The sequence below is a fragment of the Engraulis encrasicolus genome, chromosome 13, assembly GCF_034702125.1.
Source record: "Engraulis encrasicolus isolate BLACKSEA-1 chromosome 13, IST_EnEncr_1.0, whole genome shotgun sequence".
In the NCBI taxonomy this organism is placed as follows: Eukaryota; Metazoa; Chordata; class Actinopteri; order Clupeiformes; family Engraulidae; genus Engraulis; species Engraulis encrasicolus.
In genome coordinates, this window is record NC_085869.1 from 21,399,126 (window position 1) to 21,419,576 (window position 20,451).

At 45.4% G+C, this 20,451-nt stretch overlaps 1 protein-coding gene across 1 annotated transcript in view; it reads right to left on the bottom strand.

Moving 5' to 3' along the window:
• Positions 1 to 20,451, bottom strand: part of cps1 (carbamoyl-phosphate synthase 1, mitochondrial) — a 79,698-nt gene that overhangs the window by 28,340 nt on the left and 30,907 nt on the right. The window contains exons 22-29 of the mRNA XM_063213444.1: positions 18,629 to 18,770; positions 18,424 to 18,489; positions 18,036 to 18,099; positions 16,601 to 16,782; positions 13,146 to 13,340; positions 9,728 to 9,795; positions 4,406 to 4,481; positions 1,054 to 1,131 (exon numbers count right to left, since the gene is read on the bottom strand). Of these exons, the coding sequence (XP_063069514.1) occupies positions 1,054 to 1,131; positions 4,406 to 4,481; positions 9,728 to 9,795; positions 13,146 to 13,340; positions 16,601 to 16,782; positions 18,036 to 18,099; positions 18,424 to 18,489; positions 18,629 to 18,770 (871 nt within the window). The remainder of the gene's footprint in view (positions 1 to 1,053; positions 1,132 to 4,405; positions 4,482 to 9,727; positions 9,796 to 13,145; positions 13,341 to 16,600; positions 16,783 to 18,035; positions 18,100 to 18,423; positions 18,490 to 18,628; positions 18,771 to 20,451) is intronic.

Below are 20,451 nucleotides of genomic sequence, written 5' to 3' on the forward strand. Positions count from 1 at the left end.
AAGTACTCTTAACGCTTCGCATAATCAAGCCGGCATTCAGTCAGGAAATGCTAAAAAATCCCTATAGCCTAATCAGCTCATTAGCGTAATACCAGTTCACCTCCCTCTCAGACGGGCCGGTGAGCTACCGTGCTGCTGCGCTCGCCGTTATTCAGACGGCATAATGCAGCTGATGAAGAGCATTCTCTTCCCCCACACACGTGGAGCAAAAAAAAAGAAAAAGGAAAAAAAGAAACGCTGTCTTTCATCTGATATCACATATTCAATCAAAATCAAGTGTTTCGGGTTTCTGCTTTCGAACGAATCCAATTTTATGGGGTTCAGGTTGACGAGCCTTTATCTGATAATTCTCCGGCTGCTTTAATCATATTTTTTGTAGCTGCTGTATTATGGCGCAGGAGCTGAAGTGACAAAGTGAGCATGTACCGTCGTCCTCTCGGGGCCTCTCCTGAGGGTGTCACTGACAGGAGCGTTTTCTTGCCCCCGCATCAGTGTGCAGTGCAGCAAGCAGGCTGTGAAAACTTAACTTGCTGCTGCCAGGCAAACATGACATCCTTACACGCAGTTTAACAAAACGCTACGAACAGCTCAGAGTCACTGTGACGGGTGCATGAAAACATTTTTGTAAAAAAAAAAAAACATATCACCTAAGTCTGACCCCATAATGATGCTCAAATTACTGTACGTAAAATCGATGAATCAAATACTGAGAAGATATTAACACTGGGACATTGGGCTGGTCATCGGCTAGAAGTTAGGGTGTCAGACTTGCCGTGGAAGATTAAAGTTGATTATAACAACATGTTGGGCGGGGGTAATTTCACAGACGGATTGGCAAGCTGATTGCGGAACAGCACTTCCTGATCTGGGATTCTGGACAGTAGGTAACAATATCGCACTTAATTCTACCCTCTAATGAAGACGGAAGTCTCACCTTCGAAACATGTCAGGTAAAAGATAAAAGCTTTTACATGTCTGAAACAAAAGAAACTTTAAGAATTGATTCAACTCCTAGATATATATTGACCGTCATACATCTAATATCTCACTTACCTTGCCGGTTTTGGCCACAGCATCTACCTCCACCTCTCTGGCTCCACGGATGAACTTGGTGATGACCACGGGGTGTTCCTGCACATGGAGGACGGAGTGGCAACACAAAAGAAAAATTAATGAGCAGAACAGGGAACCCAGTTGAAAACAGCTGCCACATCTGAATAAGCAATCGGCTTTTGCAAATAAATAAATAACATGTTATATTTTTCCACTGAGACATCCAATTCAGGTGTGCGTTTCTCAACAGTGTCGCTACCAATTTCCCATTGGCAACCTACTAAGTAGCTAACTGGTTGGCTTTCGAGAAACGGGGGTCCAGGTCAAGATCAAGACCACCTTAAGGGCGCGATCACACAGACCGCGGATTTTACAGTCGGAGGCGGGTGTGTTCTATTGTTTGTCAATGAAAATTAGCGGATTACGCGTCTAATATCAGCGCAAGGCGGCTTGCGGATTCTCTGTCTCTCCGCGTTGGGCGGATCGAGTTGAAAAGTTCAACTCAAGGCGGAAAACCTGCGGCGGATTTCCAGATGTTCGATAGGAGACCGTTATCAACATTCATATCAGATTCACTATCCAACGTTAGGAGAGCAAGAAAATAGCTCGTCTTCTATTCATTTTACATAGATGAATGGACAAAGCATTTTGTGTATCTTTTCACAACATTTAATGACATAACACCATCGATTAGGCTACGTTGCCTAGTCACCGCATTCGAATAGGCAGTGGATCCGCGCTTGGTGTGTTCACTTCTGATTAATCAGATGGACGCGCATCGCAGATTGTAGGCAGAAATCCGCGGTCTGTGTGATCGCACCTTAATTCTGAGCTGAGGGCCAGTGGCAGGGAGAAGTACAGGCCAAGGCGAGCTTATTGAGGTTTGGGTTGGGACTTATTAGAGCCCTCTCTGAGGAGAGCGGGGCTGGTGAGGAGAGAGAGAAAGCATTGGAGCTGGGAGGGCTGAAAAAGAGCGGGTGGTGTTGGGTGACACAGGCCGGGTTGGGCCAGGTGAAGGTCTGGACAGGCCGTCTGTTGTGCCCCGCGGCTGGGGCACAGAGGATGTGCCAGGTGCGTCACAGCCACCCGGTGAGGGAGCAGGGCTGAGGGCTGAGGGCTGAGGGCCGAGGGCTGAGGGAGAAGCGTAAACAATGCAAGCATCGCCCGCAGCCAGCCAACCAGCACACAGACAGGAGCAGTAGCTGATGCTAATTGGCTGCAGACACGCACACACGCACGCACACACGCATTCACGCACGCAAACACAAACACAGACAAAAGAGGAAAAATGTGTGTGTTTGTGTGTGTGCGTGCGTGTGAGTGGAGTGCATACCGTATGTGTGAGTCAGAGAGAGAGAGAGGAATAGAGAGAGTGAGACAAATGTGTGTGTCTGTTTTTCTCTCTGTTTGTATCCACTCCCAGGGGTGCTATCCCTGTGGTAATATTTTTGATAGATTAAATCATGTATGAAGATTCTTCATTTACACACACACCCATTTGTGGATTCACCACAGACTGCTGTGGTGGTGGGCTGGGTAGAATTACAAGCCAAGAGCCTCGGGCAATGTTTACTTTTTGCAAGGTCCTGCGCTTCCAATACGTACCACAGCAACTAACGCTGCTCATTTTGTAAGACAATACCAATGAGCGTCAGCAGACTACACAGACTAAAACAGGGGGAATTGTGGGATAGCTGCACAACAGTCTACTACGCGCATGCATGGTGTGTAAGACAACAACAATAAGCATCCCCCACACCAAACCAAATAGGGGAAGTTGTAGGAAAATATGTCTAAATGCTTTCATGTTTTGTACGTGCAAGTGTTGGTATGTAGGGGGCAAAAAACGTTATGCGAGTGAGGGTTTCTTATATCTGTGATGACTGCTGCAGTAGCTACTGACAGGGCAAGTGTTTGTAGACATGGGCAAATCAGATACAGTATGTTGTTATGTCTGTGACTATACAAGACTTTTGTTTCCTGTGCTGCTCGTTTTGTTAGACAACACGAATAAGCATCAGTGTACAAACAGAAACAGCAACACAAAATAGAAAAAAAAAACACAACAGTATACTGTATGTGAATGATGTTTCGATAGGTCTGTGACTATCAGAGGTGTCAATCATGAGTTCAGGCAGTGCTAACCCTGCCACAAATTTGATCCAACCATCTCTAAATCACCCGATTATTGAGCACTCTAGACAGGTAGACCAGCTACTTATTGGAGTGAATGGAGTCACCTGTGACAATAGGAAACTGTGGCAGGGTTTTTACTCTCTGGACTAGGAATGCAAACGATTAATCGATTAATCGACTTTAATCGATCAATACATTAATCCAGTGGTGCTCAAACTGTGGTACGTGTACCACTGGTGGTACTTGAGACATCTCTGGTGGTACTTGGAAGAATTTACTTTTTTGTGCATTGATTTGAAGGCTGATCAAGTTGTTGCAGTTGAAAATGTCTTTGGTCTGACATTTTGTAATATTGAATTGTATGAAACTGAAAACACAATGCAGAATAATACTAGGCAAGCAAGAAATTTAAAAACAAACTTGCACTGAATGTGACCGTAACTGTCGATGCCATTATGAACCTCTCCTGTATTGACTGACAAAAGTGAATACTGTATGGAAGGCCTTTACTGTGATATTCTAATGTTGGTTGTCAAGGTGGTACTTGGAGAGCTCAATATTTTCTCAGGAGGTACTTCACACAAAATGTTTGAGAACCACTGCATTAATCGATTAAAAAACATTAATCGCAATTAATCGACAATTCAACTGACAAGAGACCCAGGTGAAATGGGCATGTGAACAGTGTGTGTGAAGAGGGGTGTGAATAGTGGGAATATTTAAATCACTTTTGAATTAAATAATTGAAATAGAATTAACTTAAATGTGGTATTTTATCTAAATTTTTAATTAAAATTTTTAGATTAAGTAGTTTTTTTCCGAGAAACATTGAGATTTCGGGGGGGAAACGCTGCTTATCAATTAATCGTAAGTCGATCGATAAGACTGTCATCTAATGATAAATGAGTTAATCGAGAATTTGCATCCCTACTCTGGACCCAGAATTGACACCTCTGGTGACTATCCACGGTAAGGGCCTCACCAGTGAACTGACAAAAACAGCAACTCAAAATAGGAAAAAAGACACATAACAGTATAACACTTGTGTGTCCTATGCTGCTCATTTTGTTAGACAATACCAATAAGCATCAGTGTACTGACAAAAGCAGCAACACAAAGTAGAAGAAACGAAACATAACAGTACAGTACACTATACTGTATGTGAGTGATGTTTCGTCACTAGGTTTGTGACCCTACAAGGCCGTAAGCCCCTCACCTGTGAGACCTGCGTTGCCTCCTCCAGGAACCTCTTCATCTCCTCCTCTCCATAGGCCACATTCATAGCAGAGCCACTGAGGTACCACGGGCGAGCACAGAAGAAAGAAACAAGTGAAGTCAACATTTCACACATCACACAACATCATCATCATGTCACCTTTAAAAAGCAACTACTGCACTCTTACTGTACCACAAGGTCACGCGTAGATTAGTAACTGCACAGCCAGAAAAGGTGTGTGCTTGAGTGTGGGTGCGTGTGTGTGTTTGTGTGTATGTGTTGACTTCAGTATGTGTGTGTGTGTGTGTGTGTGTGTGTGTGTGTGTGTGTGTGTGTGTGTGTGTGTGTGTGTGTGTGTGTGTGTGTGTGTGTGTGTGTGTGTGTGTGTGTGTGTGTGTGTATGTGTTGACTTCAGTATGTGTGTGTGTGTGTGTGTGTGTGTGTGTGTGTGTGTGTGTGTGTGTGTGTGTGTGTGTGTGTGTGTGTGTGTGTGTGTGTGTGTGTGTGTGTGTGTGTGTGTGTGTGTGGAGGCCACATTATTTAGGTCAGCTGTTCCTGCAGGGCTCTGTACAAATGAGTTTGAGTTCAACATGCCTGGTGGTTTAAAAGGGGGCATTGGGGGCTAAAAGGGCTGGAAACCCGTTCGGCCTGCACCTGTCCTGCTCCACACCTGAGAAGCCCCAGGGTCGAGGAGGGCTGGACTGGGAGAAAAAATCAGGCGGGGAATTTTTCTTTCTTTTTTTAAAGTTATTTTTTGGGGGTCTTTATTGTACCCCTTCACGACAGAACAACGGAGGAGAGAGAAACAGGGAAGGGCCGGCACGGCAAAGCGCCCGGGCCGGAACCGAACCCAGGTCGGCCGCATAGTGGATGAGTGCCCTACCGTTAGTGCAATACCGTAGGGCCAGACCGGGCATTTTCAGCCAAGACGGCTCCGCCAGGCATTGACAGAGACAATAAAGTCTGTGACAACATTTTTATCCTTCTATTATGAGCGATTTTAACCACAACAACCAAAATGACTATTTAAATCTGACTCTGACAAGGTGTGCTGTGGACTGTGACATGAGGACTGGTACCACTACATTGAGGGTAGAACCGGGCCAAAATCATCATCATCATCGTCCACCGGGCAAATGCCCCACATGCCCATATATGGCCAGTCCAGCTATGGGGTCAAGCATCACAGAGCTGGCTCGAGTGGAGCAGACCTCGCTGCCCTCCGGTCGCACACCTCTCACCTCCACCTCTAGTCGACCCACTCTTCCAAAGGGGACACAGCGGGAGCATAGAACCTATTTCACCCACGTGCATTCAGTGACCTCTTGGCTGCCCCGATACAGGTAACACATTAGCAGGCCATCTCTGAAACACAATGAATAACCTCTATGAGGATGCCATTATCCATTTAGTGAGGCAGGCCATGATTAAAATTGTGCAACTTGAGGCTTACATATAGGGATGTTAACCGGTAACCGTTTAACCGATAGTCGACCGGATCAAGGTTAACCGGTTCAACTTTTCTGCCACCGGTTAACCGATTGTAATAATAATAATAATTATAATAAAAAAATCCTCTCAAAAAGCCACAAAAAACGATAATTTTGAGGTTTTAGTACGATAATTCAGCATTTTCCATCTGGCAACAGTGGCTGGACATGGCAGGTCCTGTCTGCGCGGCAAAAAAAAAGGCTTATGTGATTTTTTATTTTTATTTTTTTTAAATCAGTGCTGTGCATATCAGGCACGCGAACGTTGTATAATTTAAGATTACCGGTTAACCAGATAACCACCGGTTAATGAGTCTCAGTAGCCGGTTAAGAGTTTTTTCAATTTTCGCCATCACTAAGACTTAGTACTTACATAATCATCAGGTAATTTCATACAGAACACCTTTCTCTTCCTCTTGAGTAAGCTGAAACTGCTCATTTCCTGTCTTGAGTTTTCCTTGGATTACATCACTCCGAAAACTCACCAAAGAATTTTCACCACAAATTACACAAGCATTTTCACTGCCAGGTTTTGAACATACAGGGGAATAAATACAGTAAGTAGCTGCTCTTTACCTCTCTCCTCCCATAATTTATGGTTAACGCCCACAGTATGGATACTCCCTGATTTGCATATATATGCCTCAGTAGAGTGTACTTCACAATTCTCTGGTATGCAGGATTTAAGGGTTAATAATACATATCGTGTTTGAATATCCAGTAGCCCACTATGTTTTACAGTAGGCACTCCTTGTGAGAGAATGATGGCAGAACTGGACCCCGTTTCTCAAAAGCATCGTTGCTAACCAGTTAGCAACTTAGTAGGTTGCCAATGGGAAATTGCATTGCAACGAAGTAAGTTGCTAACTATATTGCTAATGCTTTCGAAAAACACACTCCTGAACACTGAAAGCTTTGAACATCTGGAATAACAAACACCTGCCGAGCACCTGGCGTTCACATCAGGTCTTCTGCCGAGATGGGCTGCTCTGTCAAGATGAGCTACCAATATGCTGCAAAGACAGCCCCAACCCTAACCCCTAGAGACGATGCTGTTGTGCGTTGTAATGGCTTGGCAGCTGGGTTTGACAGATAGTTCATATTGACTCGACACCAGCTCGACATCACTCGAGTGTCCCTAGACTCCACCACGCTGTGTCACCACCATTATATCTCATGACAGTCTGCTGCCAGTCAAAGTCACCTGTGATGTGGAGAAGATGGTGATCCCCCAAGTCCAGGTTGCTGAGGAGGAGCAGAGCGTCCTCTTTGTGAGGGTCCTTCACCCCCCGAGCACAGCCCCAGGCAGGCAGGCAGGCAAACCACCACACAGCTGCCAGGCCTCATTACAGGCATGCAGGGCTAAACTTTGGGGACCTCACCGAGGGACCTCCCCAGGGCTGGACTGGTAATCTGACATACAGGGCATTTTCACTGTGGACCGACAGCCCTCAGGGGCCCATGCTGTTTTTTGGGGGGAGTTTTTTGGTGTTGTTTCTTCCCCCCAGAACAACCCATAATTTAGATGAGGTTGGTCCATTGGTCCATCTTTAATACAGACAATGGACTGACACAATCATATCGTAGAGAAACAGATGGATTGTGTGAGGAGGGCCTCGTCTATGCCAAAAAATGCCCAGGCCGTTTGTCAATCCCAGTCCAGCCCTGGACCTCAGCGAGGAGGCAGAGCTGCCGGTCGGTCACCACAGCAGCACAGCAGGGCTTCCAACCGCGGCCTGTGATCAGTGGGCAGGAGGTCATCTGCAGTGCCCACGGCACCACTGGCTTCTAGAATACAAATCAACCAACCGCATTGCTGCTACGGATGGTACGATAATCATTCTGGACAACATATACTGTACAGTATGCAAGTGTGTCATATGTCCGTGCCAGAGTGTGCCTCGCCACTTCTGTGGGTCCATCCGTTTGTCCGTCCAAAACTCAGCAGGTGCATTTTTTTTTTAAACTAAAATGCCTGATATTATGATTATAAAGATCATTCTGAAGTCCAGTGTGTATTCCAGACGTTTCTGCCATTCTAGAACTCAGACTAGACAGTGAGAGGCAAAGAACCTGCACCTAATGGGTGATTTGAGATTTCGCCCCAAAAATGGCTCATTCTCCTTCATAATTAAGTGACGTGAACAGCACCCAATAGGGATTTTGGCACGGCGTCTGATGTAGCAACTGCTGTAGCAATTTGAGTTCAGGGAAAGATGAACCCCCAGTCACATCAGAGAGAAATGTTCAATGACTCAACCTAAAAAAGGATTCCTACCCAGTTTAAAACAGGAAATATACCAAATTATCCCGAGCATCATAGGGAATAAAACAGCAGGCCTACCATCCAAACTTCCAGATGATGTAACAGCAGCTGTTATTTTTAGACACAGCTGGCTGGAAATAGTGTTAGTGGGTAGGCAGCACGACTCCACTTAGTTTAATTGCCGTGGTAGCATCCAGGGCCCCATATTGAGCATGGCCTGTACATCAGTCTTGGCTATTACACCACACCTGACGCAGGCACATCGGTAGACACGCCATATGGAGTAGAAGTTGAGTGCTTTCAAACACCTCAGCCTTTGTAAGAGGGCACTAAAATGCAATGGGGCCTCATGAATTTTCTAATTATACTTAAAGGACCCTTTTTTGATTTTCACATATTTGCAGTATTTCCAAGCATTATTCATGAATGTGCATATCATTTTCTTCTCGTTTTTTTGTCAGTACTTAGATTTATTGGATCAGAATTATTAGCATAGCATTACCATCAAGCCACAAATGATTACAGGACAGGATTAAATAGCTATTTAACACTCTGGTGAATTTTACATTAATTTTAAAGTACCAGTACTTTATAAGTACACTTGATGATGTTTTGTTTGCCTCCATAGACTTGTATTGCTACGCTTAATTTGGCTATACTATATATATATATATATAACTATATATAACTAGGCAATGGAAACACATAGACGAAAATTATGTGCACATTCATGAATAATGCTGGCAAATACTGCAAATATGTGAAAATCAAAAAAGGGTGGACTGTTCCTTTAACACTTTTTTAATGCTGTGGCAAAAGATACCATTAAATTACACTAGCATAACCTTAAAAGTATTGGGAGTTTGGGATTAGGTGTATTTTGAGTAATTTGTAACCGAAGACATTCATTCATTTATTCATTCATCTTGCAAATGCCAGAGTTTCTGTGAGCAATTCCCCTGAGAGAATAGCTAAAGAAAAGTCAAGTTGACATCCACCACAAATATTTGCTGTGTCCAGGGCCTCCTGATCAATGGTAGAAGCTGCTCAGCCCACTAATCTGCTACCTGCTGGGTATAGCCACCTCATGCTTACAGCTCTGGCCTACTGGAGAAGGGAGGTCCTCTGAAGCCAGAACACCTCTCTATACATGTGTTTCGTATTTGTAAACAATCCCTGTCAGCGTCTGCGTGCGGAGCCAGGGGTCCCTCTTCAACCTCTGATTGTTGGAAACAGCTGTCACACAAAAAAATGTGCTCACATGGTTGGCTGCTTAGCATCTTGCCCCTTAGCATCTTGCCCCTACTCACATCGGATTTTTTTTTTTAAAAACGGGAAACCTATCTATAATGAACTCAACTCCAATTCCCTCAATCAAGAGTCTTGTGGAGGAACACCACAGCTCTGTTCACCATGCGTCTCAACCGACAAGCACTCTACTCTCGATTGGCATTGAGCGTCTTTTACAAAAGCAATTGTTGATTGGTGTCCTGTGAAATTATTAAATGATACAGTATGTGTGTCTGTGTAGATAAAAGTATAAATCTGTAAATTAGAGCAACTCACCTCAAGACATAAGATGGCCGCAGCAGGCATGGGTAGCCGACTTCATTTGCAAAGGCAAACGCATCCTCCTGAGAATCAGACATGAAAAGAGATTCATTAATTCAGTTTTTTCCTTTTTGATGGTTTCAGGTTTCACAGTGACTGGATATTTTTTGGGATTTTTCACATTTATTATGCAGACAGGACAGCTGAGAGAGACAGGAAATGAGTGCGAAGAAAGGGGGGAAGGATCAGCAAAGGACCTCGGGTTGCCGGCGTAATGGTTAAAGTGTTTTAGCTCATTTAGCTACTGCGCCCCCAAACTCTACTAGTTTCAACATCTACCCAGTGTACATCTGTCTAGACCAGTGTTTCCCAACCAGGGGTACGTGTGCCACTAGGGGTACGCGAGCACATCTCAGGGGGTACGTGAGGAAATGTAATAATAACATACACATGGAGTGTAGCCACTTTGGGATAGCAGAATAGATATAGAGCACGCATAAGGGGGTACTCTTCATATGACGACATGGCTTAGGGGGTACTACGCAGAACAAGAAAGGTTGGAAAACGCTGGTCTAGACAGTCTAATGCCCCACAAAGAGTTATGAACAATCACATAGTACCAAAAATAGAGCAAAAGAGAATGAAAGCATAGAGAATGTAAAATATTTGGAATCGCTACAAAGGGAAATCTACCAAAAGAGTGGTGTCAAACGTATGTAAAATGTTCCTGTGTCTCCTGATCTGTGATAATTACGCCCAGTAAATTTGCATACGTGTGTGTGTGTGTGTGTGTGTGTGTGTGTGTGTGTGTGTGTGTGTGTGTGTGTGTGTGTGTGTGTGTGTGTGTGTGTGTGTGCGCGTGTGTGTGTGAACGCGCGCGTGCTGCCTTGAAACAAAAAACACCACCATCCAACATTCCTAATAACGAGGGCCCACCCCCTGCAGTGCTCATCAGACACATTGCAGAGGATTCGGATTGTGGGGTGTGGAGTGGAGCGGGCGGCCCAGAAGAGCCTTCGCTTCGGGCCCAGTGCTGCACTCTACGCCAGCTGGGTCTGGAAAAGGGAAGTCCAGAGCTCAAAACTAGCAGCAGGAGACTAATAAACACCCCGCCTGGCTGCCACACGCCTGGCTCACACACCACACACAGGCCACAGACACGCAATTAACCACCAGGCAGCACACAGCAGCTGGAGTGGTTGGAAGAGCACTGGAGGCAGGGAGCGATAGAGAGCGATAGATAGATAGAGGGAGAGAGAGAGAGAGAGAGAGAGAGAGAGAGAGAGAGAGAGAGAGAGAGAGAGAGAGAGAGAGAGAGAGAGAGAGAGAGAGATACAGACAGCATGTGACTCATTGAAACATCTCTCGCATGTACGTACGTACAGTACCTACCTACCTATCCACCCCCAGCCCCCACACACTTGACTTTTCAGCTCATTCTCTTTTAGTTTATAGCTTTTAAATGCTGAACCCTTCACTAATGGGTAGTGATGCAAGGCTGCTATCCTCCTGCACTAGTCCCTGGGCCATTTTGTGTGAGTGTTTGATGTCAGCAGCATGCTTTCGCTGGAGGCCTATATAAGAGAGAGAGAGACAGAAAGAAACAGAGAAAGGGAAAGAAAGAAAGACAGGAGGAAAGAGAAAAAGAGAAAGAAAGAAAGAAAGAAAGAAAGAAAGAAAGAAAGAAAGAAAGAAAGAAAGAAAGAAAGACAGAAAGAAGCAAACGCACAGCAGAGGGATGGAAGCTAGATGGTGGATTGGACTATGACGGGCACATAAGAATTGATTGTGGGCCCAGCCGTGTCACTGGACTGCTACGCCGGCGACCCAGGTTTGATTCCAGACCGGGTCATTTGCTGATCCCTCCCCGTCTCTCTCTCCCAACTCATTTTCTGTCTGTCTGCAATGTCCTATCTTGGAAAAATAATTATAAAAATCATAATAATGAAAAAAAGAATGGATTGTGGTCTCTCAACACTCCTGTTCCACGCACCTGTTCCAAAGCCTGGCACTGCCTACCTCATGCCACATTCAGCCACAACAATTACTAACCACATGGAAAAAAAACAAACAAACCACAATCACTAACTAAGGCAGAGGGGTAAGAGCTTGCCAACTCCCAGACAACACGTTCCAGCACTCGTGATGTCGGGAAGAGGCTAAGAGCACTTCAGCATTCGGAGAGTATTTTCTGTCGCTCTGGGGGAGCTTAACTGCCGCTGCAGCGAGCGAACGGACAGGAAAGCCACCGCACGCCACTGAATGCCAATGAGGCAGACAAAGGAGTTTCTAGAAAAATACTCTATTCTATTCTTCAAAGCAGGGAAGGAACAACAAAACACACAAAAAAATACAACATTTCATTATAACTCTGTAAACTCAAAATGGATCTTCAGACTTGTCCTAAACAAAAACACTAACCGACAAATACAAGTTGCAGAAGTTCTAGTGTAGAAGACTGTGCTGACTGTGAGCTTACAGTAATTAGATACATGAGCCTTCGTTGGATTATGAAATTGGAATTTAATTTAAGCAGGAAGAGCATACACTAAGACACAGCATAATACATTTGCTGATACACGAATGGCAATGACCAAGTCGCAGTGCATTACTAAAGGCCATGTGTTATGTCATAGTACTGTAATACTACGGTAGTTAACTTCTCAGTGACTATTACAGTGTACCGCTGGTGGAATGGCATGCATTAAGCTCCGTGTACACCAAAAGCGAACTGCGCGAACTGCGCGACCAGAGCGACGAAAGTCATTATTTCTCTATGGAGGGAAGGCGAATAAAGCTACCAGAGCGAATTCGCCAGAAGTGAAGCTTCTTGAGCGACCAGAGCGAATTTTGACGATTAAACTCAAGCTAATCTTAAGTGAATTCGCTATGACGCGGTTCAGCGAAAACCAATTTGAACGTTCATATCGACGAATGTCCCAGGCTGTCAAGACAGAGCCGTTATGTGATTAGCTGAATCAAACATGTCAATGCCGCGTCCAGAGCGAATAAAGCCAATTCATGGCGAAACTTCTTCAACCACCCCAGCTACCTGGGTCGCGTAGGTAGCGCCTGGTATACACGGGCCCTTATGGGGCTACTAAAATCTTCATAAGAGTATGCACATCCCACCTCTCTGAGGCCAGGTGCAAGACAAAGGTGCATCTGATAGTGGAAAGAGTAGAAGTCCGCACACTGTAGCTCCGCTTTGAAAATGTATCCAGGTCATAAAACGCTTCGACCCAACAGGGTGTCTGATGAAGTTCTGTCTGATGATGTCTGATGATGTTGGGTCGAAACGTTGTATGACCTGAATACATTTTCAAAGTGGAGCTACAGTGCAGACTTCTACTCTTTCCATTATGGGGCTACAACAAAGCCATGAAGGGCAATCTTTAGTGCCTTGACTATTTCATTGGGTTTAGTCTCTTACCAGGGAGTTGAGGGCCCTCCACGGGGCCTGGGAGACTCCCAGCTCGTCCAGGATGGTGGAGAAGACAGAGCGCTCCTCTGCGCGATCGATCTGGAGCGGGTTGGTGCCCAGGATCTTCACCCCGTTCAGGTGCAGCGGCATGGCCAGGTTGTTGGGGATCTGGCCGCCTACGGATACAATGCTGCCCGTGCAGCCCTGCAGGAAGGGGGTCAGAGGAGAGTCGGCATTGATTCAACATCAATACGGTATAAACAATATGGGAACAACTCATGCGACCAGAGAGAAGCTGAAACTCTAGGCCTGTCTGTTGATTCTGCTTTCTGCCTCTGCTTCAGCATTAGAATCGTCAATTCCGAGACACCACACAATTCAACATGTTTGATTCAAACCACCCAACCAAAAATGATTTAAGACATTAAATTGACCAGAGTATAAAAAAGTCTGTATTCTGAACACATGGGCCTTGCCATCATTACTTTTTTTTTCTCCATAACCCGAGATAGAATAACAAAGCCTGGTTACTTTGGAGCCCCTGCGTTGGCCGTCATTGGCACTTGACACCATACACCGTGGGCATGCGGTTCTCACCCTGCTGTGTCCTCCCCCGTATTCAACCCCCGGCCGCACCTTGCACCCTGCGCTTCTCTTCTCTCCTGCGAGGCGGAGGATGCCAAACAAACGTGGCTACGGTACCTCTTCATTAGCCATTCAGGGCTGGGCCCCCCCTCCAGGTACCCTGAGCTCCTCTAATGCAAAGTTAATTACTACAACATGGCGCCTGGGAATTGGCTCGTGACACGGCACCTCTACAAGGCTTATTTGTTTATTGAGAGTAGGAGTTGGAGGAGGAGGAGGAGGAGGAGGAGGAGGAGGAGGTGGAAGATGGGGGGGAAACAATTGCCATCATGATCCAATAGCCACTTAGGCAGGCTGGTAATTTGTGGAAGATAAAGACGGTGAATCTGTTGGTGGAGAGGAGGAGGGGTTTACGGCACTACAGTACTTTGAAGCATTTTAAGAATCTATGCAGACACGTCATGGTGTTAATGCACAGGGGGAAGGACCCAGCCCCCAGCTGAAAAGGAAGCAGCTTTTATGGAGTGGGGTTTAACATGAGCCAGGAAAACGATTTTAATGGTGCACTGTGTAAAATGTTTAGTAGTTCATTTCCAGAATTCATGCTGCCCATTCAGAAATGTACCTTTTTTTTACGAATACGCAGCACCATCATTAAATTCTAAGCATTCATTATGGCTGGAAAAATTGCACTTTATATACATGAAAAGGGGAATCTTCTTCATATGCGCCATTTTGAATTTCCGGAAATAGACATTCTTAGCTTCAAAATGTATTGTAATTTGTAATTTTGACTACAAAATATTAGTTTATTACTTGGTAAATATTCATGAAAAGGTTGAATTTGGCAATAGGAAGCACCGTTTCAATGAACAGCATAGTTGCAATACCTACTCTCGCCACCATCCTACACAGTGCACCTTTAAGTTTTCCCCACAACAGACCTGTAAAGAAATATAAGCCTACGGTAGTTGTGACAGCAGGACTTGCTCAGACAATCAGTGCCTGCCATTTCCTTTATTACGTAGTGACGTGATGAAGTCATCTCTCTTGCTGCCCTAGGTGCGGGCGGCTCACGATCTGCTACTCCATCCACAACATCACCAGTTTAGTCCAGTCTACTGTACCTGCCAGCACTAAGTTAACATTACATCGTTAGGTCCTACTGTGGCTCTAACGGTAGGTCACTGGGATGCTACGCCAGCGACCCGTGTTCAATTCCGGCCTGGGTCATTTGCCGATCCTCGCCCGTCTCTCTCTCCCCAAAATGTTTCCTGTCTCTCTCTACTGTCCTGTCAATGAAAGTCTAAAAGACCAAAAAAATCTTTAAAGGGACACTGTGTGAGATTTTTAGTTGTTTACTTCCAGAATTCATGTTGCCCATTCACTAATGTTACCCTTTTCATGAATAATTACCACCACCATCAAATTCTAAGTATTCATTACGACTGGAAAAATTGCACTTTTCATACATGAAAAGGGGGATCTTCTCCATGGTCCGCCATTTTGAATTTCCAAAAATAGCCATTTTTAGCTGCAAAAAGGACTCTACTTGGACCAAACTAGAAAATATGTGTTTATTACTTAGTAAACTTTCATGTAAAGATCAAATTTGGCAATAGGCAGCCCAGTTTCAATGAGCAGCATAGTTGCAGTACCCTTTTTGACCATTTCCTGCACAGTGTACCTTTAAAAAGAGACTACATCGTTAAATCTAATTCCTCTCTCTGGACATTTCAACTACAGTGATGGAAAAGTTAGCGTAGGGTGATCAAGTGTCAGCTGCAAATATTACAGAATCAATCATCAATCACCAGCAATCACCAAATTACACACTGACTAGGGGCCAGTTTCAACACAAGGGTCTGTGCGTGCGTCACAATCAACAACACAACGCTTCTCAATCACAGCTATGACGCACGCAAACCGTGGACGGCGGACGCCTTTCCCTCCTCAGTATAACACGAGGCTCCTGATACTCCGTTACGCAAGTCTTATGCAAGGAGTTGGTCTGAGCTGAGGAAAATGGGAGTTTAGAGGGGCGAATGCTACAGTCTTCTTTCCACCGAGCCAGGGGACTCCAGCCAAGAGATGAGAAACAGGAAGCACAACTCTCTTAGTCAGACTCGGAGGAACTTAACAGACTTACTGAGCACCCTGCAGTTTCATGCTTCTTAAATTTTTACACAGACTTTCACAGTTCTTTGGGGGGTTGTTAAATTCGTTCTTAGCATCATAAGTTTCTGCCTTTTTAAAAAAAAAAAAGATTTCTTTTTTCCCCCACTTATTATATCAATTTTTACAACTTAATGCAGTGCAAGAGGTCTTTATGATGCAAGCTGGAGAAAGAGTGCACTAATTCCCGACATCCTGTAACCCCAGACGTCAACATCGTAAACTTACATCCCATTTCACATTTTTTAATCGCCATTTTTTACTGCGAGCAAGATCACAATTTCCGGTTTTGGCCCAGTGCGTGTAGAACACCTACTACACAGTATACTGTAAGAGTGAAGATCTCTGCTCGATGAGTGAAAATCTATGTGAGGAATGCCCTGCTAAGACCTTGGCTGGTTCTCAAACTGTGGGGCGGTACTCAGAGGTGGGGGAGGTACTGCAGGGGTGCATTACGTCCCTTTTTGGGGGATTACATTGGGGGGGGGGGACAAGCCAAGGCAAGGCCCTGTTGATGTTGGGAAAGTGAAAGACAAGGACCTGTAGACAAGCATTGTTCACGCTTAATGTGTGTGTGTGCGTGTGCATGTGTCTGTGTGTGTGTGCCTGTGCACGCACAGTTTTGCACGTGTTCAGTATGTGTGTGCAGTGCAGTGTAGTGCACACACGTGTGGCCTGCGCTGCGTGAATATGCAAGCCCTCACCTCCTGCTGTGTGATGTCCAGGATGCGCTCCAGGGTCAGCTCCTCGAAGTAGAGCCGGTCACACTCGTCAAAGTCGGTGCTGACGGTCTCCGGGTTATGGTTCACCACCACCGTGCGCTGGCCCATCTGCCGCAGGGCGCGGATACTGGACACGGCGCACCAGTCGAACTCCACACTGCTGCCTGGACACAGAGGTGGCGGAGGGGAGGAGAGAGGAGGGGAGGAGAGGAGAGGAGAGGAGGGGAGAGGAGGCAAGGAGAGGTGAGGGGAGGAGAGGAGAGGGGAGGGGAAGGGAGTAGAGGGGAGGGGAGGCAAGGGGAGGCAAGGGGAGGATAGTGGAGGAGAGGAGAGGAGAGGAGTGGAGAGGAGAGGAGAGGAGAGGAGAGGAGAGGAGAGGAGAGGAGAGGAGAGGAGAGGAGAGGGGAGGGGCGGGGCAGGAGGTGTGAAGGGGTTGCCTGATTATCATCGACTTTCAAATCTCTTCGAGACTTGGTCTGACCCCTTGCATAATGATTAACATTTCCCAAACGGCATGGTTGACCCGCCTCCCTCGGTTTGCTAGTTGTCAAGGCTTAAACCAAAGATTTTCTTAGTCCAATAGAACTTCTGTGCTTAAACTACGCCATAACCTTGAACATGCCTCTACTCAGGGCCATTGGAGCTGCTCAAAGTTGATTGGTTTCCGACAAAGTGGGTGGAGTTCCTGATTTTTCCGGAGCTCAGAAGCTATATGTATATTGCTCATGGCCTGACAAGGAGGGCATGGCCTGACTAGTGAAGGGTAATCCAGCTAATACATCTGGTATACTGATATGAAACACATTCCACATGATCCTTTAGGAAGCCTCATGGGCATCACTCTGCCTACTTTGTATTTTCCGGAAACAAGGTAAGCTCTACAGGTCTACAGGAGCGCATCAGACACACTACAACCTGGCCATTGTCATGATGGTTCTAACACAGCTATAATAGTGATTACCGTATGCCTTAAAGGGTTTGAAAGACAGCGTAAAGAGAAAAATAGACCACTCTTTGAGAATGTGCGGAATACCCTGAAGTTTGAGAGCTTATTCATGGTTTTAAGTATGTAAGACTAAACTAAAAATCTTATCCTGCTTGTATCTTGACATGTTTTGCAGTATAATAGTATTGGATGTGTGATGCCTAAGTGTATTCCTTTGCTAACCCAACAGCATCCATGCACAGAAATTACTGCCATAACACAAGACTACTTTAAAACTTTAATGGACTCATTCTCTATCACGCTATTACTTATTATTAATTATTATTATCATACTCTATTATTAAGAGTCTGACATGATTATGTCTGATTATTTTGAATTAACTGGCTCTTTAAATCTCCTACTACATCATGTAAAATGTCCCATTGCTTTCTTGTTTTAAGACAAGACATGGCACACCGACAAACACTTACCAATGTGATAGGGGCCACATCCCAGCACCATAACACCCTGGTCAACGAAGTCCAGGTCATGCTCCTATTGATGATATTGATGATTGGTATTGATTGAGGATGACAATCACATGGAAATACAATAAAATGGTGTGCAGCATACAGTAATTACCAGGGCAGAATAAATGTCATGAAAATAGATGTCAATAAAAATAGATATAGATTTCGAATAATATATTAATAATAACAACAACAACAACAACAACAACAATAATAATAATAACATAATAATAATAATAATAATAATAATAATAATAATAATAATATTAATAATAATAATAATTAAAGTAAAAATAATTATATATAATATATTATTATTATGACGATAGATTTCTAAGGCCTTCGTTACCTCTCCATGATAAGTGCAGTACAGATAGTTGGTGACAGCGGGGTACTCTGCTGCCAAGGTGTCAATCTGGGAGCAACAACAAACAAAAAAAACAGCAAACAGACTCATCATTAGACATTGTAGCCTTGTATCGACAGTGGCTCACGACTTGGGCCTGTTGCCAAAACCAAACCCCCTCCACATCCACAGGGGGGGTGTCTCTTACCTGCTTGACCCAGGGCCGGATGTTCTGCCTCAGCCGCAGCGCCCGGGCCTCGCCCTCGGACGTCCCCAGGGCCTGGCCCACCTGTCGGTCGGAGAAGCCGTCCTGTTTGGCCTTCAGCAGCAGCTCTGGAGGCACTGAGGCACTGGGGGACAAGAGAGGAGAGGAGAGGAGGGATCGACAAGGCAGCACAGCACCAGCAGACGATCAATGACACAGTTCTTAACCCTCAGACTGAGCCACCGGACTCATATCCTCCCCCTCCTCCCTCCCTCCCTCACACTCCTCTCTCCTCTCCACTCCTCTCTCCCCTGCGCCTCCCCTACCGACCCTGATGGAGCGCTCTCTGACTGAAGCTGTGCCAGAACTCCGAGAGAAGTTCCTACTGACTGCTACTGCACACTACTCCCCAGACTTAATAACACACACACACACACACACACACACACACACACACACACACACACACACACACACACACACACACACACACACACACACACACACACACACACACACACACACACACACACACACACACACACAAACAAACAAAAACATATACAGACATTAATATACACAAACACAAACACACACAAACAAACACACAAAGTCCCCTGATGCATCAGTGGGAGTTTGTTCACGCCCGGGGATTTAACTCTCTGATGCTGGCAGGGTATTAAATGGACAGGTGCGGCAGGAGGAATGAATCGCTTTAATTAAGACGTGGCCTGGCGTGGCGTGGTGGCCCAGTGCATCTCTCACCCTCCCTCTCCCTCTCCCTCTCTCTGTCTGTCTCTCTTTCTCTCTCGCTATCTCTCACACACACTCACTCTCTCTTTATCTCTCTCTTCCTCTCCCTCTCTGTCTGTCTCTCTTTCTCTCTCTCTCTCTCGCTATCTCTCACACACACACACACTCACTCTCTCTTTCTCTGTCTCTTCTTCTCCCTCTCTGTCTGTCTGTTTCTCTCTCTCTGTCCCCCATGCTCAGGCTCTTGGCTGGCTCCACGGCTGGCTGTCTGTGTCTCTCTCTCTCTCCTCCTACACAAAGCAGCATGGGGGCCTACAGAGGGAGCAAAGGAGGCCAGGGGTCCCGCTTAGCCCAGTTTGTCAGTGTGCGCAAGAGCAGGAAATTAGCGGCTACGCAATCTATGAAACATCAATAAATGAAGTGCTGCAAAATCACCCCCAACCCGCCACACCTCTCTACCAGAGATTCTCTACTCTCTCTGTCTCTACTTTAATGCTGGCCTGTTTCAAACATTTACTTTTAAGACATTAAAAATTCAAGGCTGTGAGTGAGGACTGAGAAGAAAAAAAAAACGGAAAAAAAACTGGGTCTTGAGTTTTTTTTTAAAGAAAAGTGTGAGTGGGGGTGGAAGGAAGGAGGGAGGAGGGAGAAAAAGGTTAAGGAGATCATTCCATGGTGATTTCGATCATTTTTTTCTCTCTCAATTATTTAAGACCTCACATCGCGAGGTGATGTGAGGAGTCAAGTGATCTTCACCCCAGCTTCACCCACTGGGCCCAGAGAGGAGCAAAAATACTGACGGACTAACGGAGCAGCGAAGGGGGAGGGGAATTAGCCTGACAGGCCAGACTAAATGTGAGATTAAATGTCAATATTTAGTCTGGCCCTGATTAATGAGACATCGGATGATTGTTGACAACCCGTTGTTTTTCAAACTGTCTCTGTCTGTGCCTATTGGCCAACGTTTTGTCGTCACTCCTTGAAAACCCTGTGCGATTTGCATCCAAAGGTTCAAAACAAATTAAAACAAATGTCCGTTGTCCAAACAAACGTTGTGATTGGCCAGCCAGATT